Consider the following 22,984-nt stretch of genomic DNA (forward strand, 5'->3'; position numbering starts at 1 on the left):
TACCTGGATTTAATGTCAGTTTGTTTGCCCATGGGACATGGGTGGCGCTGTGGGTTAAACCACAGAGCCTAGGACTTGCCGATCAGAAGGTCAGTGGTTCGAATCCCCGCGATGGGGTGAGCTCCCGTTGCTCGGTCCCTGCTCCTGCCAACCTAGCAGTTCAAAAGCATGTCAAAGTGCAAGTAGATAAATAGGTACCACTCCGGCGGGAAGGTAAACGGCGTTTCCGTGCGCTGCTCTGGTTCGCCAGAAGCGGCTTAGTCATGCTGGCCACATGACCCGGAAGCTGTACACCGGCCTCGGCCAATAAAGTGAGATGAGCGCAGCAACCCCAGAGTCGGCCACGACTGGACCTAATGATAAGGGGTCCCTTTACCTTGTTTGCCCACATCCATCCTAAAAACTGCTAGTAAGTGCCACTATCTAAAGCCTCCCTTCCTTGGGATTTTTAGATGGAACAGACGCTGCAGCCCAAACATCCCATGTGTTTCAGGCACGTGGTAAAAACCACGGCACCCCATGCGGTTTCCGAGCTACTTTTATGGCAAATCGGCACAAACAGCACTGCCGACAACGGCTGCCATACTTTCCGGACGTTTACCCAATTTCCCACCCAGGTTATAACACACACACACCCCGCGCGCGTCCGGGAAATTCCGGGCGCGTGGCAACCCCGGCGCGGGGTGCTCTGAGGCGCATCTCCCACATGCGCGCACGTCTCCCTGAGGGGAGAACGAGGCGGGCCGAACAGCGTCTCTCGCGCGCGTGTGCGCGATGACGGCCTCGAAGGCTCCTTTTGTCTCACCCTCCCCCCCCCCCCCCCGCCGAGGGCCGCCACCTCCCATTGTTCCACACCCCCACCCGCGCCGCCGCCTCCTCCTCCTCCCTCCATCTCCCTCTCTTCCCCCCTCCTCTTCTGCGCTGCCTTCCTCGCGCAGCAGTCAGCGGTTCCGCCAGCCGCGCCGCCATTGGCGGACGCTCCCCGTGACGCGACAAAAGAGCGGGGGGCGGAGCCTCGAGCCGGAGAAGCGCCGGTTGAAGCCGGTGCGCGAGCCGCCTCTCTCTCTCCTCCTCGCTTTAAAAAACATCAACCTCTTTCTCTTCCCTCCCGGAGGAGCTGCTTTCTCTTTCTTCGGAGGTGCTGTGTAGGAAGAAGAGGAGAAGAAGGAGGACGACGACGACCGGGCGCCCAGCCTGGCTGGTTGGCGGAGGAGGAGCAGGAGGCGGCGGCGAGGCGAGCTTCAGGTGAGTGAGGCGGAGAGGGCGCGAGAGAGAACCTGTCAAAGCTTACCTGACCGGGCGGGGGGAGGGAGCGGTGTGTGGCAGTTGGAACCTGCGGCGGTTGGAACCGGCGACGGGCAGTTGGGACCTACCTTCCCCTCAGGTGGGACGTTGGCGGAGGGCGCCCCTCACCTTCTCCTCCTGAGGGGCTCGAAGATTTGGTGGGCTGCTTACTCCAGCTCAGGTGATCAGTTTATTTCCTTTTTGTTTCCCCCCCCACCCCATCTTCTCTAAGCTGTTGCTCACTGGAAACTCAGAGGAAACGAGTGCCTCTGGGCATGTGCTGAGCCACGGGGGCCAACTTGAATAAAATACTGGGGTGGGAGGGAGGACAGCTAAGCCCCGCCCCGCATAATAGATCACATGACGTGGTGCACACATTTGAATGGGAATTCCCCTTTTAAAAATGCCCCCCCCCCAATAGCTGTCAACTTTTCCCTTTTCTTGCGAGGAATCCTATTCGGAATGAGGGAATTTCCCTTAATAAAAGGGAAACATTGACAGCTATGCCCCCCCTCAAATATATATATAAATTTGGGGGGGGGATCAAAGGGACCCTTAAGAGTTTGCTCCTACCTGCTGAGCAGCTGTCTTTCACTGCCACAGGGGAGAGGGTGGCTGGGTTAGTCGGTCGGAACCGAGGCCCACCAAGTCTTGTGATAAAGACTGAAACACTTACTGAAAAGTGAAACTTTTTAAAAAAAATTGTGTGGGGTATTGGTTTGTATCGTAATTGTTTTTTATAACAATAACAATAACAATAACAATATATTATTTATACCCCACCCATCTGGCTGGGTTTCCCCAGCCACTCTGGGCGGCTTCCAACAAAACACTAAAATACAATAACCTATTAAACATTAAAAGCTTCCCTAAACAGGGCTGCCTTCAGATGTCTTCTAAAAGTTTGGTAGTTATTTTTCTCTTTGACATCTGGTGGGAGGGCGTTCCACAGGGCGGGCGCTACTACCGAGAAGGCCCTCTGCCTGGTTCCCTGTAACTTGGCTTCTCGCAGTGAGGGAACCGCCAGAAGGCCCTCCGCACTGGACCTCAGTGTCCGGCAGAACGATGGAGGTGAAGATGCTCCTTCAGGTATACTGGACCAAGGCCGTTTAGGGCTTTAAAGGTCAGCACCAACACTTTGAATTGTGCTCGGAAACTTACTGGGAGCTAGTGTAGGTCTTTTAAGACCGGTGTTATATGGTCTCGGCGGCCGCTCCCAGTCACCAGTCTAGCTGCCGCATTCTGGATTAGTTGTAGCTTCCGGGTCACCTTCAAAGGTAGCCCCACATAGAGCGCATTGCAGTAGTCCAAGCGAGAGATAACCAGAGCATGCACCACTCTGGCGAGACAGTCTGCGGGCAGGTATTTTGTGTGTTTTTATCCTATATTTTTACGCTGTGAAATGTCCTGAGAACTTCAGAAGAAACGCGGTATACAGATTTAATAAATAAAATAAATAACAGTGGGAGGTTTTATTGGGGCTGCTTTATAATAGTGCACCTGAGATTTCATTTCACTATATATATATATATATATATATATATATATATATATATCTCACTATATATATATATATATATATATGCAGGTTTTGGTGTCCTCGGGTGTCTTCCCGTGTAAAAGTTGGGGTGTCTAGGCGACGTTTCGACGAGGTCTCACTCGTCATCTTCAGGCTGGTGCTTTCGGCTTCTTGTTACTGGAACAGAGCAGGATCTCAGTGTTTGAGTTCCTATAAATACTGTTGAGGAGGTGTGGTGTATAGCCTCCAATGTTCTGGGCAGAGAGGAGGTTCCCAGGCTAGTGTGCCTTTTCTTCTTTTGTTCCTTAATTACTTGAGGGATATCTTGAGTGATTTCTTGAGTGATTTCCTGAATCCCACTTAGGTGGGTCATTAGGTGTGGATTAGTTGCTAAAGCCTTCGTGTCTTGAACTCTTGAACTTTGTGAAGAGTTTTTCTGAGAAGATGGCTGTACAGCACTTGGTTGTGCTCTGGCTTGGCTTCGTGTATAGGGGCGAGCTGTGGTTTTGTGGCCTGTGCCAGCCAGATCTGTGTAGGGATTGCAGGGGGGTGCAGCATAGACACCCCAACTTTTACACGGGAAGACACCCGAGGACACCAAAACCTGCATTCCTGTACCCGTGAAAATCTACGAAAGCAAATATATATATATATATATATATATAGTATGTGGAAGCTTAGGTGGGTTTGTTAGTGTTTAAGGTGCCACAAACACTGTTGTTCCAGCTTCGCTGCTTAAGTGGCCACAAACACTTTCCACTTGCTGGAGCCATAAGGAGGGATTTCTAGGAGAAAAGGGTTGATGTGTATCTGCTATCTTTATAGGCATGAGGCTGGTGGTCTTAGGGTAAAGACAGACATGTGTGGGAAGTGTGGTTTTCTGTGCCTGAAAAGAAATACCTTTGAACATAGGAAAATGTGTGTTGAAACCACTTACACAACACTTTAGAATGTCTTCACTTTTACAGATCAAGCTCTATTGCCCATTTTGGCAAACTTCCATTTTCTTTAAAAGCACTATGCACTGGCATATTTCAAACAGACTTATAACAAATAGTAGTTTGTCTGGTGCATGCAGTGTCTTTTGTTTTGTAGCTGTGTGATTTGTGCTCATTTATTGAATTGAGTTGAAATAGTAGTTCATCTTATACTTTACCAGCTAGCTTACTGTGACCCAACCAGGACTATGCAATCTCCAGTGAAGTTCTTTAAGCAAGAAATATTCTCTGTTGCTCTTGGGACATTAGGCTTGGTTACCTGTATAGGTTGAAGGTCAAAGGCATCATTAAGCTGCTTTTCCTCTACAATCTTTGAACTTTCCTGGAGTTAGTTGGAAAGAGAGTTTACCATGTGTTCCCTGCTTTTAAAATATGCCTTTAGGCGGTGTCTGTGACTTGATGTTGAATAGCTGGACACGTGTGCCGATACATAACTGGCTCTTGAAATCTTTGGGTTGGAGCAGGCCAATTGGTGGTGTTCTCAGACACTGCTTATCAGTGGGCACAGTATGGGCACTGGCATGTCCTGCACCACACTATCTGGCTTCAAGGTATTAAGCAACACTTATGCTTCCTGCTATGTTGGAAGTGTCAGGAACAGAAAGTACAGACAAGAGTTAGTTGCTGTCTCTCCAAGTAGAAGGCACGCCAGCCAGGTTATTTAAACATTATTTTCAAAAGTTGAAATGTAAACCCAGAAATAAACCTTTTTGTAAATTCTGACTCTATCATTTGGGTACAGTTTAGGACTCACAAAATAATGAAATTTCACTTAAGTTATGTATTTGTATCCAAAGACACCATAATCTTTGATTACTTGTTTTTCTGTCATGAATCCAGATTGCATGTGAATAAAACTGCTAAATGAGGCACCCATGAACTGCAAAGGAATCTGAATCCAGGGCCAAAACTAAGTTTGGTGACCGGATATTCAAAATGAACTGACCCTTGATTTAATGTGTAGAATAAAATGTCTCTTGTTAGCTAAAGAAGCGAGGCTGATAGAGCTGGGCAGCTAGGGCTTTCTTCCAAAGAAGCCTGTTTAAAATGTTCTTTATCCTGCCTTTCCGTAAAATATGCTCAAGCATCTTACAATTGAAACATCTTAACCAATCACACTAATGTATTTCAAATCAACAAAACAAAAAAGAACCAGTGGCAGTAACAAAACAATAATGTTATCAAGTAACAATAGTTCAGGAAAATAAATGTCTCTCTACTTTCAGATCACTGAGCTGATAGTAAATGAAAGATTGCTTGTGCCCTTGTATTCCCAGCCCTGGCCCTTATTATGAAATATCATAATATGCTTCTCAGTTGTAGAATAAAACATTATTGTGTGCTTCTAATTTTTTTGGTGTAAAATAAATCCCAAATGTTTCCAAACCAAACAAGCATATTTGCATTGTAAAATTCACAAGTCAGTTAGCTGCTTGCTTACAAAGAACACTGTTTTAAAAGGCTAGCCTGTAACTTGAGAATGTGACATTAATTGCTAATTTGGAAAGATCTTTTCTCAAAGTGAACAGGGGTTATTAGAGTGCAATTGCTATGCTGTTTCATAAAACCATGCTAAAACACTTGTGCCATCTCAGTGTCTTTCCTATCTGACACAGTTGCAGGGTAATGTATCTGGTTTCCGAAAAGCTGAATTCTTCTGCATTTTATCATGCTTGATATGCATCTACAAAGCAAAACACAGCTGTTACAGCTAATCATAGAGCTCACTAGTCAAGTCAAAAGTGTCTATTTAAATCTGTCAGAAGGTAAAAAGGAGTAAACTGACCATCTCTGAACTTAGTATGACTTATGAGTAAATATGTACAGCATTGTGCTACACTCCGTTTCAGTGACAAATCTGTTGATCTTATTTCCTTCTAATGTATCATAGTAAAACATTAAAAAACCCAGCATGTTAATACTCAGGTTTCAAGAGTGACTATTTTTCTTATAAGACACTGGGCTACTTAATTGAAACTGAGCCTCTGGTCATATTAAAGCATGGTTGTGATGTAACATTTTTAAGACCATATTTATTTTAATGTTGATTAGCATTCTAAAACATGTAATGCTTTAAGGGTAGAACATAGGCCCTCTGAACTGCCTTCTCAGTGTTTTCCTGTTTTCAGGGCTTTAGTTTTGCAAAGTAAGGCTCATGTGTTGTATGTTGATGACATACCTCCTATTATGTCAGTGTAGTATCTCAAGTCTGCAAAATACATTCTTGTGACATTATGCCAAGCCAATTATTGTCAAAGCACTTATTTTGTTGGTGTAGCAAGTCCTAGATTGACACTTTCGTCTTCTGTAGACAAAAATAAATAATCTCTGGAATATGTATTTCATAATTTATATCTGAACTGAAACTTACTAGGGAGGGCTGTGCAAAGTTTAAATTAAGCTGACATATTTGGGGATCTTTGTCCAGTGGTCATACTGATGGAAAAAGTGACAGTTAAGTGGCAGGGAGAAACTGATCTTCAAGAAGCAGAGTAAACATTAAACATCTTGTTTAAATATTACTGTGACCTTAACTCGAGTTGAGCAAAACTCTTAAGAATGTGCCTGTTCTGTGCCTGCAAGCTCAGAACAATAACTTTATTGGGCTGTTAATGTTATCTATCTTACAAAAGATAGAATCTTGTATGGGGGAAGAGTTAACACTGCAGACTGATGAAATAGTATGGAATTTTTTCTTTAGCAATAACTCATTGTTGCACCAGTCTTATGTATAAGCACTTCTTAAATTGTTTTATGGAAGTTTTAATATATGGTAAACTATAACTTGAAGGAATACTCATGAAAATGTGTACTTGCTTCTTTTATGCAACTGTCCTTTAATAAGATAACATATAAATCGGTGTTCTGCAAATGTTGGCTTGGCTTACTAGTCAGCCTCTTTGTGTCCTTGCTACCAACTTCTTCCCTGTCCCAAAGTCCTCTGACATATGGAGACGGGGCAGTGAGTGTTTACACTCATTTGTGCTGTGGTATGGAAATATTAATAACTAGCTCAAGAATGTTTACTTCCTGGGTATGTCTGTGTTAACAAGATTTCCCCAGGCACGTGCTGAGCTGAAATTTATTTTAACTAGCAGCCAATAATTATGAACAAATTTGGTAACTGTTAATTTAGACTAGTCTCACCATTCAGTGGAAGATGTGTCATTAGTATTTATGTAGAAGGAATTTTAGCAAGTGTATTAAATGATTCCCCCTCTATGTATTTATTGAAGGATGGGAGCTCAATCAACTAATGCATCTGGTTGCCCTTCTTATAATAATGCTGGAGGTTGTATTTGCACAGTTGTTTCCAGCAGTCCCACAGAGTGGGATTTCATTACCTTGGATAGCTCCTTGCCTCTTGTCTTGACTAGCAGAGGTAGAATAAATTGTGTGGAATAAGCAAGCACATGCATATCTGCTTCATTTGCCCAATGTATAATTTCATGATACTATTAACATTTTGGCCCAAGTTTTGATGTTTCTTGGCATACTATCCAGATTTCTAAAAATAAAAGTTGCAAAGAGTAAACTCGCTGCTTTTCTCTCTAAAAATATTCCTTGGCTAAAAGTTTGAAGAAGAGGTACAGAGACACGGCAAGTCCAGAAAGCACAGAAACAATTTAGATGTGGACCAAGTTGGAGAGGGTTGGTATATAAGATTGTTTTCAGAAAACTACTTAGAACGTGAGTTCAGGGTGCTTCATAAACTCTTATACCAGTACCGAAAAGACTGGAGGTGTAGAAACAATAGAAATTTTGGCTTTAAAGCTGGACTGCCAGTGGTGAGAAATAGTGTTCATGGTGTGCAACAGTTCAACAAAAACATTTAGTTTTCAAATATTATTTATAATTAAAATAATGTGCATTTCACTTTCTACTTGAAAAATTTTCAGGAGATTTGCAAAAGTATGCAACATGCTGATGTGAAAGCTGTTGAATAGCTTTCTAACAACTGAGCATAGACCTTGACTTATATTTCAGACTGCTGAAAACTTCTTAACAAAGACCATACATTTGTGTGTTTATAGTTACTCATTTGACTTGGGTAGTGGATGAACTATGAGAAGACGTGTTAGTACTCTGGCTAAGCACCTGCTCTTTGAATTTGCCAAAAGAATTTGAGCAATTGATGGAGAACGGAGATTATTCTTACTCATGGTTAGAACAGTATGAAAAAATCAGATTATCGTTGTGTTTTTAATGGTTCTTGCAATAAGGATTAGAAGTGGTGCTGCGTGCTTCTGACACAATCTGTACGTACATATCTGGAACATGGCTGTGAATGTATGTTAAGTAAACAATTAGGTTTCTGATTTGTAGCTTGAATTGCAGTATATTCAGTTCAATAGTAAAGCATGTGCTTTATATGACTGAGGCTTTTCAGTAGAACTCAGGTTTCCAAAACTGAGCGCCACCTGCTCTAAGCTCCACTTTAAAAATAAGAGTAAGCACTGGTACTGGTTTCAGAACAAGGTTAAGAGGTTCTGTTCAGCCCTGGAAACCTAGGTTCAATACTCACCACCAGTTAGTGGCCACTCTGGTTGTTGATATTATTTGATAGAAAGCTGCTTTCTGCATTCGTCTCTCTGTGGAGTTGAGCTGTATGCTGCTTTAGGTATTTGTATAGAAAAGCAGTTTGATGGAATTCAAACAGGTGAAGGAAATTACAAGGATTCTAAGTAACTTGCTTTTCTTCCTGTTAAGATGGGTAAAGATTAATGCCAGAAGAATGAACATATAGATAACAGTGTATTTATAAAAGTGAAGGAATTTCAGCTTATTCTCCATTGCTGAATACTTGTCCATATAACAATATATATTCTATATCTGAAATAAATCTTCTACCTACATCCCAACATAATTTGTATCCCGAGCACAGGGCCAATTAAAGGGCTATTTGGAGTACTTCAGCTTCATTGAACCTGTTAAATTTGTCTTGAAGGGAAATTGCAGCCTTCAGTATCAGTTCTGAATGTAGTAATTTTATGTTGGAACAGTATTTGCTACACCACATTGAAACAGCTTTACTTTGTGATGTGTATTAGGGCTAGACTAAACCTTGTTTCATGGACTACTGTTCTGATGAAAATCCCAATGGACTACTGATGTGTATTTAACTGTACAAATCTGATCAGTTGATTGGGGCCTTCAACCCCACCCCTTCAGCCCAGCATTCTCTTTACCTTTACAGCAGGTGTGGGTGGTTTGGCCAAAATGACCTTGCAGGCCAAATGGGCACCAGGGGTTCCCCACCACCCTCTTACGGCATTACTAATTTATCTTAAGTAATTAATGAGAAAGAATCCAGTGGTCTGTTGAAATTTATTTATACTTGTATATTCAGATCCAAATCTTTATTGATTGCTAAATTCTGTTGTTGAAAGGCTCTGTTGTGTCTGTTTCTTTTTCTTCTGGTTATACCTTGTTGCAACATTCAGATTATTTATAAGTATTATGGACGCCGTTGCTCTTGCTTTTCTTGTTCTGTTTGTAGAATACAAATTTCAGGTCGGAGAAAAAATGTTCTTAGGTGAGCAGTTTGTTTTATCCATTAAGCCGATTCTGGAAGACGCATTTTCTTCATAAAGATTCATTGCTAATACGGTGGATAAGCAGCTCCTAGAATAAGTATCTTTACAATATAGGAGATGTAGAAGGTATCTAATTTTAATTAAGTTAGTCATTCCCACCAAAACTCTTCCACAATGTTTGCCTCAAAGTTGGAAAAGCCAATCAAATACAAATGCCTTCAGTAACATACTAAAAACAATGTGCTTCTAATAATGGAGGTGTTCTTATGTCTGTTACAGGAATTGGGCAGTATAAGTCCTAGCACACATTCAGATTCCAGGACTGACTGTTTGTTGTTGTAATCTGATGCTATAAAATCCAGGTGTCATCAAGTTCCTACCTTTTGTTACTGACCTGGTATTTCAAGTTTCATACTGGATCAGTTAATTCAGCTTGAATTGAGGTCCAAGTGAAATGTTTTTAGTATTTGTCACAACTCATCACCAATTTTTATCTAATGGGTATAGTAAGCAAAGCTCTATTGTACATGGAATTTGCTATGTCAGGCACTTTCCAATTATTATTCCTTATCCTCCTAATACCACTTCTACAATTTTTCTGTGGCGAGATAACAAAGAGTGTGAAAGATCGGCTGTCTGAAGGGAATGTAAAACTGTGATCTTAAGTTTATTTGTGTGTGAGTATGCTGGTTAAACAATGAAGCTTCTGCATACAGAAGCCTTGGGGCTCTTACAGCATTGGTAGATTATAGCCTTTGGATAGATGTGCATGACTTGTCTAGCACCTGTAATGATTTAGGGAGGCAGACAACTGTAATCTCCAACCATGTTAAAATTTTGCATTGGTGTTCCTGTGCAGTCACCTAGAAATTTAGAAAATCAAAAGTCTAGGAAAGCTTGTTCAATCATAGAATTATGACCACTGCACAATAATCTCAGCTGAGAGCAGAAGGTAGATTGGAGTCACTGATAGATGTCTAAGTCACTCACTATTTTGTTTTATATGCCTGCTGAACACTTTTTTTATTTCAGCAAGCCTACTAAGACCTATATTTTAGTTATCTATATTTGTTTTAAAGTGTTTTACTGTCTTTTTCTGCTTTTTGATAAGTATTTTTTATATACCCTTTAACAGTTTTGCTGATTTTACCCATGTTTTATGGATAATTTTATTAGGTACACTACTTAGACAACCATCTGTTGAATCAGTCTATACATTTTTCTAAATAAAAATAAAATACATAAGCTAGTGTAAAGATATTTAAAATGGCAAATGTAAAAATATTGTTTTGTGGCCGTCCTCATCTCTGAACCTTCATGCTAATTGATGGTTAAACATTTGTGTATATATTGGTTGCCTTTGGTCAGATCCTTGTGTGGATCATTAGGCAAGTTTTGTGTTGGAATCTCTGATTTGTGACAATACAGATATATATATCTGTACTTATATAAGTTAGTTATCTTGGTGTTTAGTTTATGGAGTTCAATAAATAATTGGCTGTACCCTCTAACTCACCACATGACATCTGGCCTCCTTGGGCCACTACTTTGCACCTAAATTTAGTGAACTTGAGTTTAGTGAACCCTCAGGGTTCAAATGAATGTCAACACTCAAATGAAAAGAAAGGAAGTAGATTCTGCAAGTCTTAAATTTTCCCGGCCCTAGTCTGTCTGAATCCATCCATAGTGATAGCAATTTCATCTTAAAGTATTATTTCTCATAGAATATCTGCTAATAGCAAGAGGCTTAACATTCTTCCAGTTCCCATATTCATTCTGGTGTCACTTTCCCCCTTTTTAGTCACTACACTGTGTGTTTTGTAACTCTGTTGCGTAGCCATTATCTTAGAGCTTGAGGAAGACCTCAACAAATATCTAATCCAACCCCTGCAGTTAGTGTACTGATGTTTTTGGATGGGCCAAGATTTGTCCAGAAAGTCACCATGAACTTATTTCTCTACATAGTGATTTACCTATATCTTGGATACAGGGTTGTTGTATTTTGTTAAGTATAGATATGAAACAAATGTATATGGTTTTTAGATGTACAATATCATGAAATCTCACCAATAGAAAACAACCCTCTATATTTCCAGTATTTACAAGGTTAACTTTATTAGAATTACATTAGGTTTCAGTAAAAAAAAAAAACTACTTGCTAGTGTTTTGTGCCTTATTCTGAAGCAGGACAATTTCTTCACTCCAGAAATGTATAAATGTTATACATAAAGGATGCCACTAGGCGGTGCCTTAGGTTTAATTATTTTTCAGCAAATGTAGGAACTGACACTTTAGATATATTATAATTAGGAGATTTGAGGTTATGTGCCTACTATTAGAATATGTTCTGTGACTCTGTATTCTAAATTTGCAGTAGCTAATTCAGCAATGTCTCTGCAGGAACTGTCAAGTTCTAGAAGAGATTACGACTGACTGGCCTTTAAAAGGTAAGAATATAGCTGCTTTTAAAACTTCTGTTGTCTTAGCACAGTGGTTCTCAAAGGGTGTGACAGGCCACATTGGTGTGGCAGAAGAGGATGGCAACTGTGAACTGTGGCGGGAAGATTCAAGGACAATCAATTATTTCAGTATGGTAGCATCAAAATAATTATTTTTATTTGCAGAATATGGATAAATGTCTTTTCAAAATGAGAGCAAGAACACCACAGGATACTGCAGACAATCCTAGTTGTGATCCAGAATCGTGTTTAGAACAGAGTGCTGGAGAAAACTTGTTTATTATTATATTTTGGGAATGATTCATGTTCTTATATAGCTGCATTGTTTTACACTTTCTGGATGTCCCATGATCATATTATAAAGTAGTTGTGTTCTGTGTTATAAATCAAGCACTGCTAGGAGTTGTTTAGTTTTGTTTTCCAATGTATTTCTTATCAGTAAAAAAATTTGATGTGGTGCAAACAAATTTGTATTTTGAAAGTGTGGCCCAGAGAAAAAACTTGAGAACCACTGCTTTAGCAAAATATAAAGCTTATTTCTCTCTGCTGGTTTTTTAAGACTAACTTAAAAACGGGACTGGAATATATATTCAGAAATAAAACTAACAGTTCTAGCATTAGGATGAAAACTAAAATCATTATACAATGAATGAAGATTCTCTAATATGGCAAATGGTAAATATTACTCTGATTAACTGGTTGTCTAATTGAAAAATGCAAATTAGGGATCAGAATTAATATGTAAATAATGAAGATAATAAACCCTTTAAAACACAATTTGTTATAAAGTATCATGCAAGCAACCGTATGGCAAATTTTCTAAAGATGGTAAGCAAACTGTTAAACTGAAAATTCTGTACTGTGTGGCAGAAACAATTATCCATGTTATTTTTGATTTGATCTTCCTAGAACAGAAAGCCACATGTCAGTATCTGTTCACTGTATTCATGCTATCAAAACCAGATGTACTTGCGCAACACTACTGATTTCTGTAATGGGTATAAAAATATGGCCAAGATGTTCTGGCCTTGTGAAATGTGTTATTGATGGAGATCCAGCCGTAGATCAGCTAATGGTTGGCAAAGCATTTTAAATAAGGCTGGGTGAGATGTTGGCTGCTTTCTAAAAAAAAGTGAAGCTGTTGAATACTCAAGAGAATGAGCATCATATCTCAACTGCAGAGTTGCAAATTTAGAGAGCTTAGAAAGTAAGATCTTAATTACACTATTTAGGAAAACAAATATTCCCAGAAGTATTAATTGCTCCTTTTAGTTGCCTTAAGGATTTCAAGAGATTGAAATATATAATTGCACCTTTTATGGTTATTTCATTAACAGAATGTAGTTTCATGCTCTGATGCCCTCAAGCCAGGGCTTAAGGAAGGATGAATAGGAAGGTGCGTCCTTACTTTACACTGTCAGGAAATGGTTTGATGGTAAGAACCATGGTTGTAAAGCTGCTGATGTAAATAGACTAGAGAAAATGTTTGAAGAGAATTGTAATCAGGGGTTGGAAACCTAAGGCCCATGGGCCACAAGCGGCCCACAGGGGTCGTTTAACTGGCCCACGAGCCGCCCCCGAACTTAGCCACCCGCTCGGCGAGTCCCCATGTGCTGCACTAAACTGGCTCTGGAAATTGCGTCTGCGCAGATGCAGACACTGGAAATCACGGGCGCGGGCGCAATCCACTGGAGTGAACCGGCCCAGGCGAGGTAAACCTTGCCGACCTCTGGTCTAATTTTGTATTAATTGGAAGCAGTTCTAAGCACAATGAGGGTCCCCAAAACACAATTCAACCACTAACAAATCCCAGTTCCATATAAAAGTGAATATCAATTCTCATTTAAACAAAGTACCCTTACATGTGTAAGTTATGGTTACCCTATTGTATGTATCAACACCCTGATAATGGAGCACTGGTTAAAATCCATTTAAACAGATTGCAAGCGTGAGCCAGAGGAACAGTTGAGCTGAAAGGTGACTCCCCATTTACAAGGGTGTTTCATTCTGAATCCCCACGTGAGTTGGTGAAATCACGTAAAATGGGTAGTTGCCTTTCAGCTGTATATTGTAATTTGAACTTTCTTTGGGCATGCTTGTAATGTATTTGCAAACACCACTGTCTATGGTGCTTCTGGAAATTTGGACTTGCAGCATAACCTTATTTTGGATGTGATTGAACTGTGGTCACTGATTATCTATTCAGCTCTGTTTTTTGCCGTCATCCAGTCATGTTGCTTAGCACCTCTCCCTCTCACAAAACAATAGGCTAATGATAATCCAAGGCTTCTGGTCACAAAATGCATATGCCTCTTTCGAGAGACAGGATGAGGCAGCTGAGAGATTAAGAAGTTTCTGCTTTATTTAACTGCCTAGGAGCTATTCAAAGTGGCGGGGCGGGGGGGAGATACCTACCTTGAACAGAAGTTTATACAGAGAGCTCAATTTACTTGAATTCCAAGTGTTCATAGAAGAAAAAAATATAAGCTTGAACTTAACTAGATTCTTATTGATGTTTCCAAGAATCCAATTACATTTACTTATGAAATTTCTACGCTGCATTTCCTTGTTAGCATCCAATGTGGCTTACAGCAATATAAAATGCACAATGCAGTAAGAATAGTAAAATACAAATAACAAAAGAGCACATTTTATTCACTTGCTTGAAAAGCATTTATACCCTGCTCTTCAGCTGAAAAAGGTGCCAGAGCTACTTGCAATGACCAGAAATGCTGCAGTCCTTGCCTCAGGCTAACAATATATGAGACGGAGCACAAAAGGAAAAGGGATTGGTAGGCACTAGTTCTTAATTAATAACTTCAGTGGGTAGTAATTCAGTGGTCTTAGAGGCTAACAGTACAATCCTATACATGTCTCTACTCAGAAGTTTGTTCCATTGAGTTCAGCGGAGCATACTACTAGACAAGGGGGTGTAGATTTGAAGCCTAAGGATTCCATAAAAAAACCTCAGTATAACTAAGCTGGGATCATCTTGGTTACTGTAAAGCCTAATTTTAGCACATGTTGAAAATTGAGTTAGACTACTTTGAAAAGCTTTTATGGCTTTCATGAACTAAAACCTATTTGGAGGATCTGAGCAACATAATACATTAAATTTGATTATTCTGTGTGTTAAGATAAAACTCTGGAGCTGAACAAAACCAGAAGGTTGACATTTTTGGACCAAAATCTTCAAGAGGACATTATTTTATAAGCTAAGTTTGATCTTGAAGCAAAGATACTTCTCTAGGAAAAGTAAAGGTACATGGAGACTGACTGGAGATAAAGGCTTTTTGCCAGCAATAGCTCCATGACTGTTTCTGGGCTATAACACAACAGTATGGATGTTGTTTAATAATACTAATTTCTCTCCAGTTTCTCCCTTGATTCATTCCAGCACATGGCTAGGACTTACAGCCTCAGGAAACATTCAGGAAACTAGCAGTAGTATGGAAAAGTGAGACTACTAGTAATCCTAAGAATAAATACATTTTGATCCACAGCCTCCTAACTAAAATCTGTCAGAATTTATGTATGTTTTAGAATATCTTTCTTTATTTGAAGACAAGGGGGAGGGAGTCCCAGCCGCCCCACAAGTCAAAATTTATTTTTTTGTTTGCAACGGAGACTAGCGTCTAAGCAAGGGGTAAACAAGAAATTGTGGTATTTTGAAGTCATTTAATATAGCACAATTGACAATACAGGTCAGTTTGGAAACCTGGAAGATGAGCATGATTGTTAAGCTAATACTATGCTTCCTAAGGATAGTTGCTTGTAACTGCCCAATTTGAATGGTACTGCATTTATTCATTGTGCTACTAAAGAATTTCATGAAAACATGCATTTTTATAAATGGATGACTTACTAAGAAACTCTTTTCCCCACATTATTGAAATTCTAATAGATGATATTACTTAGCCACTTTGTGTAATATATGCAGCGTCAATTTGAATCTTTGTTTTTGTCCTAGGATGAAGACGATTGTGAAGATGGCTTGCCTAAGGAATTTTAAAAGGTGCAGACCACCTGATTGAAGATGGTGGTTCTGTGTCTTATCCCATTTGATAAGTAAAGTAAGTTGAATGATTATATCCAGTATTTAAGTTGCATGATTACAGCAGAGATCTTCTAATAAAGCCAGAAGTTAAGGGATTCAGAAATAATTGTAAGCAGATTTACTTAGCAAAGACAAATGTTTATGCTATATATAACAGATGATAAGTAAACAAAAACAATAGCAGTTCTTCAGAACTCCAACACCAGAAGTTTCAACAAGGAAGTGGACGGTGGCAATAATTTGAGTGCTCTTCTATGCAGAAATATAGGCTTATGCTGCATGGCTTCTCACTTCTCTTTGGGGGTAGCTGCTTCATTTCTGCAGTGGAGATAAGTTTGGAAGGACCATCTAAGTGGAAAGTGTGGTGTTGTCAAGAAGCATAGGTGTGCTATTCAAATTGGGGTCTTGGAAGTTCCCTTTCAATGCCGTTTAGAGTAAATAGCACAACAGGTGTGAGTGGAATTTGCATACTTGCTTTTCTATTGCTTACATTTTTGTTATATCTGTATAACTGTATATTTTTAAAATCAAAATGGTTTATATACACACACGCACTAAATACCATGTAAAAAATTTAAATCTGAGATCACCCACCAAACTGTTACAGAATGAAGCTTTCTTGATGTCCTGCATAAGCTTGGTGGTATACAAAAGTGTTCAGATGCCATTTAAAGTAAAAGGTGTGTGCTGAATCCCTATTGGCACAACATTTGACAGCATTGGGCTAAAGGCTTGGGGTTTTTTTGTTGTTGCTGCTGCTGTCAGATGGGCCTTACTAACTCAGGATGACCAACGATTCTTCTGCAGATGATCTCAGTGACAGAGCTGAGATATCAGGGTTCAGGCAGTCCCTAAGGTAACCCAGACCTAAGTTGTTCAGGGCTTTGTAAATGTATACAAGGACCTCGATAGTAGATGGGCAACCATTGCAAATACATTAGCAATAGTGGCATATGTTGGCCATGTGCTCCCATCAACAGTATGGTGGACACTTTCTGCACCAGCTGCAGCTTCTAGACAGCCCCACATAGAGCAAATTGCAGTAATCCAGGTTACCAATGCATGCTCTACTTGAATCAAAATCTTTAGTGTCTGCTGAATGCTATTGTTGGTTTGTTGTGCAGTGTACACACTGCATGACTAGAAGAATAGCAACTGTAAGAACAATATTTGTTAGGTTTGAAGTCTTAACAAATGTTTTGATATTTCCATTAATTAAATAAAATTGTATCTGTATTCTCAGCTAAGAATTTATCACTTGTTTTTCATTTCCAGTTGCCACTGTTCCATAAGCAAGTCATGATTACGTTAACTGAACTCAGATGTTTAGCAGATGCCCAATCATCATACCACATCCTGAAACCATGGTGGGACGTCTTCTGCTATTACCTCACCATGATAATGCTGCTTGTTGCTGTCCTTGCTGGAGCTCTCCAACTCACTCAAACTAGATTGTTATGTTGTCTTCCTTGCAAGCTTGAGTTTGACAATCATTGTGCAGTGCCTTGGGATCTGGTGAAAAGCAACCTTAACGTATCCTCCAGCTCTGCAGCGCCAATAGTGCTCCCTCTTAGAATCCAGAATTACCTTCATCGACAGCAGTATTCTTACATTGATGCTGTGTGTTACGAGAGAGAGCTTCACTGGTTTGCCAAATTTTTCCCATACTTAGTGCTTTTTCATACTTTCATTTTTGCTGCTTGCAGTAATTTTTGGCTTTACTATCCCAGCACAAGTTCAAGGCTGGAACACTTTGTAGCCATACTACACAAATGTTTTGATTCTCCCTGGACAACACGTGCCCTGTCGGAAACAGTTGCTGAACAGTCTGTGAGGCCTCAGCCATTCTCCAAATCTAAGACCTTTCTTTCCTCTCCAAGCAACATAGCAGAATTGGAGAGCAAGCGGCAGTCTGTCTCCTACTCGCAGACTGGGCTGGAAACAGCTGGAAGAGAGAGCTCTTCAAATGTTCTAGACAGAAAAGAAGGGGAGCAAGCAAAATCAATATTTGAAAAAGTCAAAAGATTCAGGGTGCATGTTGAACAGAAGGATATCATCTATCGTGTGTACCTAAAACAGATTGTGATCAAGGTCATTGTATTTATATTAATAATGATTTATGTTCCCTATTATTTAACCTTTATTACACTAGAAATTGACTGTGTGGCTGATATTCAAGTCTTCACTGGCTACAAGAGATACCAGTGTGTTTATTCACTAGCAGAAATTTTTAAAGTGCTAGCTTCATTTTATGTTGTCGTGGTGATCTTGTATGGCCTGACGTGCACTTACAGTTTGTTATGGATGCTGAGAAGTTCACTCAAACAATATTCTTTTGAGAAGCTGAGGGAGCAAAGTAATTACAGTGATATTCCGGATGTAAAAAATGACTTTGCCTTCATTCTTCACCTAGCAGACCAGTATGATCCTCTGTATTCAAAACGGTTCTCAATATTCCTCTCTGAGGTGAGTGAAAACAAGTTGAAGCAGATCAGTCTAAATAACGAGTGGTCTTTAGAGAGATTGAAAAGCAAACTGGTACGAAATTCCCAGGATAAGATGGAACTTCACCTTTTTATGCTTAGTGGTCTTCCAGATGACATCTTTGAACTCACAGAGATAGAAGTTCTAACCCTAGAACTTATTCCTGAGGTTAAGCTTCCTGCATCTGTAAACCAGCTACCCAATCTCAAGGAACTGAACATTTATCATTCATCATTAACTGTGGAATTTCCAGCACTGCACTTCTTGGAAGAGAATTTAAAAATCCTGCGTCTAAAGTTGGCTGATATGGGAAAGATTCCACGCTGGATCTTCTATCTAGGAAACTTGCAGGAATTGTATTTGACTGGATGTTATATGCAAGAAAACCAGAATGGTCTCTACAATGAGGGCTTTCAGGATCTTGTGAATCTGAAAACAATTCACTTAAAGAATAGCCTTTCCCGCATACCTCAGGTGGTTACAGACCAGTTGCCTTCACTACAAAAATTATCTATTGACAATGAGGGGAAAAAACTTCTAGTGTTGACCAACTTGAAGAAATTGCTTAACCTGAGAACTTTGGAATTGATCAGCTGTGACTTGGAACGCATTCCACATTCTATCTTTAGCCTGAACTATTTGCATGAAATAGACTTAAAAGACAATAATATACGAACAGTAGAAGAAATCATTAGTTTTCAACACCTTGAGAACCTTTCTTGCCTGAAATTGTGGCACAACACCATCTCCTACATCCCAGTACAGATTGGAGCTTTAGCAAACCTGGAGCAGCTCTATTTAAATCATAACAACATAAAAAAAATCCCACCACAACTTTTTCTTTGCCTAAAGCTACATTATTTGGACCTCAGTTATAACAAGCTAACATCCATTCCGCATGAAATCCAGTATTTAACAAACCTGCAGTACCTTGCTGTGACAAAGAATCACGTAAGTAGAAGCAAACTGTTGGCGGAATTCAGCATTGCACTCTTGCAATCATTCCGTTTGTGCAAGCAGTCCAGCTTGCCAGATGGAACAGCACCCCCTTCCCGTCCCCCTACACTGTCCTGGGAATTCCCATTCCCCACCCCTGCTCCAAGCTGATCTTGGGAAGTGCATGGCTGGTAGGGGGAAGCCCCATTGCACAAGCAGAAGTCCTTGTGCAGGGCTTCTGCTGCCAGGACTGGTTAGGTGAATCCCACCCTTTTGCTTTAAAGTGAATGAAAAATAAAAGCTAAGAAAAAAAGTTAATCGAGATTGAAGGCGTGGTAGAAGCCCAGTCCTGCAATATATCACAGCAGTGGTTGCCAAGCTTTTTTAATTCCATGGGCATATTTGCCAACCAGAAAACATGTGGGTACCACACACCTCAACCAGTTATATTCACTGCAATAAAATGCTTTCCAATGTAGTAGTAGTAGTAGTACTGCTGCAGGCAGTGAGCGAGAAACCTGTTCTGTGTTCTTGCTCTGGAAAGAAAATCCAATGTTCAGTACTTGAGTGGGGAAGTATTTTATCTTTATTATGAGTTCTTGTTGTATCTGTATCTGTCAAAACCATTTTCCTGACTTATTTCAGCTAGAACAGTAGCATACAGCATTCATAAAGCTAGCTTACTTCAATCTCTTCATACATCATTGGTTTCAAACTATTTGTCTCCTCCCCTGCCCCATTAGCCTGCTTCAAATGTAGGTATTAAGCAGGGAGCTCAACATCTAAATTTTGATGTGCCGCCATGAAGGATTGTTTCACTGGGCTTATAGCAAGTTGCTCAGATTTATTAATTCTTTGCTTATCCTTCTTTTGTTTATTTGAAAATTAGGCATAAAACAGGTCATGTGAATCAGCCAGGGATTTCCACAATGAAACAGGCATTTTCTCAACCATCTACATTTATAAAAGAATATTGCAGAGGGGTGGGGAAGGATACAGAAAGATAGCCCTCACTGAATGCATGTATCCTAGGCTCTAGATCAGCATGATTTAGGAATACATACATTAACTGATTTTGTGTGTTTGTGTGTGTAAATTAATGACCTTACAATATTATGTATTTTTTATTTTTTTCTCTATAGATTGAGGCACTTCCAAATGAATTATTTCAGTGCAGAAAGCTACAGTATCTCCTGCTGGGACATAACAGCCTGATGCATTTGTCCCCTAAAGTTGGGGAACTCTCCAACCTTGTTCAGCTAGAGCTTAACGGAAACTACCTGGAGTTGCTGCCTGCCGAACTGGAGGAATGTAACTCTTTGAAACGGAGCTGCTTAATTGTAGAAGAACACTTGCTAAAAACTCTCCCCCTTAGGGTAACAGAGCATATGCAAATGTGCTTGGACAAAGTCTGAGCTTGAGATTCTCTGTGCAGAGCAACAAATTCCTCCTGAGAGTTTTAAATAATAGCTCTAAAGGAAAGTATAGCTGGCAAGAAGGGAAATGCAAGGGTGTTGTTGATTTTCCTGCAGCTCTGTGCATTGACCCAAGTTTCTGCTGATAAAAAACCCCACACACATTTAAGTCTTAAACAAACAAAAATAAATATTAGGCAACTATATGCATACATATATACCATGAATAATTTGAAACTGGAATTAAAGAGTGAAAGTTAAGTGGATAGTGTAATCGTGGTTTTGAATGACTGGGAAAGATGAGTATATAGTTTGTCCGAGTCTAGTAAGGGTCGTTTCCCCATAACATTTTATTGTGTAGTTTTTAACAAATGACTGTAAAGACCAACACACAAAGGGTGATATCCAATTGTTTTATCCTTCTTGCAAAGTGGACTTCTATATTTGCAAACAGGACGTACCATTTCTCCCACTCTGCAGCTCCCCATCAGCCCTCATAATCTGCATTGGAGGGTTGGGGGATCCTCCACAGCAGATTGGATGTTGACTGCAGGAGGAGGGGAGGGAGAAGTGTAATCCAATGCAGCAGGAAACAACTCTGGATCTCACCCATAGCTTTTCACACATTCACCATGATTGGGTGTTGGTGACAGTGGGAGGGTCATTGTGAAGACTATAGGATAGTTTTCACAAAAACCCCTCTGTCACCACACCACTCATTTTATTATACTGGGGAAATGATTTCAAAGTTGTGTTTTGCAACAGGAGATGATACTTTTGTTTATAAGTAAGAAATTACTGCGTACACAAGTACAGTTTTCTAGTGCTTGTCTCTAATCCTGAGGCAGCAATAGAACCTTAATATATGATGTAGGAGGTCATTTTCAATATCTGGCTTTTCTTTCTTTTTCTTTTTTTTTTTTTTTTGTCTTTTGGTATTTTCTTGCATCTCTCCAATTGGAGTTCTACTGGGAGATTTCAAATATGTATGTCAAGTTACAAGCAAATAAGGAGAACACCGCTGTTTTTAAGTATTAACAGATAATGTAGAGGTTTTTTTACAAAAAATAATAATCCAACTCTAACCTTAAAAATGTTTGGGTAACATCAATTTATCCCTTATTCATACACAAAGAATGGTATGTTACAGCAGTTTTCCAAAGCGCATGACTAATTTAAGTCTTACTGATTTCAGCCAGTCTATTCTAAGCATGACAGGCTGAATCCAACCTACGATACTCGTACATCTTTCATCTTCTTTAGTGACTTACATAAAGAAAGGTATACCGTATTGTTCGCTCTATAGGACACACTTTTCCCCCTCCAAAAATGAAGGGGAAATATGTGTGCGTCCTATGGAGCGAATGCAGGCTTTCGCTGAAGCCTGGAGAGCAAGAGGGGTTGGTTCACACCGACCCCTCTCGCTCTCCAGGCTTCAGGAAGCTATCCGCAAGCCTTCAGAGTGTGGCGGGAGTGCCCGCCGGGCTCCGAAGACTTGCGGATTGCAGCCCGAAGCCCAGGGAGCATAGCACTGTGCACCCTGGGCTTTGGGCAGCTATCCGCAAGCCTTCAGAGCTTTTTCTTTATTTCCCCCCCCCCCCCCAAAAAAAAAAACAGGTGCGCCCTATGGTCCGGTGCGCCCTATAGAGTGAAAAATGCGGTAATATGAACACTCCCAGATAATCTGAGAGTAAGATAATTCTTTATGTAAGTCACTAAGTCAGATAATCTGAGAGTAAGATAATTCTTTATGTAAGTCACTAAAGAAGATGAAAGATGTACTACTATCATAGTTGGATTCAGCCTGTCATGTGCTTTGGTAAACTGCTGTAACATACCATTCTTTGTGTATGAATAAGGGATAAATTATTCAGATTAATTGAAATCTCACTGATTTCAGTATTCTAAGCATGACTGCGGTGGTGGAGCTTTCTGATATCATTCAACCTGATCTCACAAAATCAGCATACAGAACGCTACGTTATGTGGCAGAATAAGGCACATTTTCTCTGAATGCATGCTAACAAGTTTACACCATAAACAGGGGAGGCAAAAAAATATGATGATGATGTCTCAGCAGCATTGAAGTAGATACCATACCCAAATGGTATGGTATGTTGTGTCCTTCTCAGCTGCCCTCCAGGTGGAAGAGTGCCTAAATGTGCCCTCCCAAAAAACTGACCCAGGGCAATGGCCCCATCAGACCACACCCTGCATGACTGGCTCCAACTGCATTTGGGTATGGCATCTACTTCAATGCTGCTGAGACATCATCTTCATCTTTTTCGCCTCCCC

At 40.1% G+C, this 22,984-nt stretch overlaps 2 protein-coding genes across 6 annotated transcripts in view; one reads left to right on the forward strand and one right to left on the reverse strand.

Annotated features, from left to right (window-relative positions):
* KYAT3 (kynurenine aminotransferase 3) overlaps window positions 1-22,984 on the reverse strand; it is a 341,165-nt gene that overhangs the window by 23,038 nt on the left and 295,143 nt on the right. The window lies entirely within an intron of this gene.
* On the forward strand, window positions 902-20,950 carry LRRC8B (leucine rich repeat containing 8 VRAC subunit B). Of its 5 annotated transcripts, XM_083444882.1 has the most exons (6): window positions 902-1,245; window positions 11,739-11,785; window positions 13,135-13,232; window positions 15,768-15,870; window positions 17,130-19,289; window positions 20,417-20,950. In XM_083444882.1, exons 5-6 carry the CDS (start codon window positions 17,154-17,156, stop codon window positions 20,687-20,689), a joined length of 2,409 nt encoding a protein of 802 aa, XP_083301008.1. In that variant the 5' UTR covers window positions 902-1,245; window positions 11,739-11,785; window positions 13,135-13,232; window positions 15,768-15,870; window positions 17,130-17,153; the 3' UTR covers window positions 20,690-20,950. The 5 variants fall into 5 exon arrangements, with proteins under 5 accessions (XP_083301008.1, XP_083301006.1, XP_083301009.1 ...); XM_083444880.1 differs by lacking the exon at window positions 13,135-13,232; XM_083444881.1 differs by lacking the exons at window positions 902-1,245; window positions 13,135-13,232 and adding an exon at window positions 1,331-1,465.

The sequence above is a fragment of the Podarcis tiliguerta genome (genome assembly GCF_965153285.1).
Source record: "Podarcis tiliguerta genome assembly, chromosome: 6".
Taxonomy (NCBI): domain Eukaryota; kingdom Metazoa; phylum Chordata; class Lepidosauria; order Squamata; family Lacertidae; genus Podarcis; species Podarcis tiliguerta.

Coding starts and splice junctions, on each gene's coding strand:
- LRRC8B (XM_083444882.1), top strand. CDS start 17,154: ATGATTACGTTAACTGAACTCAGATGTTTAGCAGATGCCCAATCATCA. Junction 19,290..20,416: donor TTGCTGTGACAAAGAATCAC/GTAAGTAGAAGC, acceptor TTTTCTCTATAG/ATTGAGGCACTTCCAAATGA.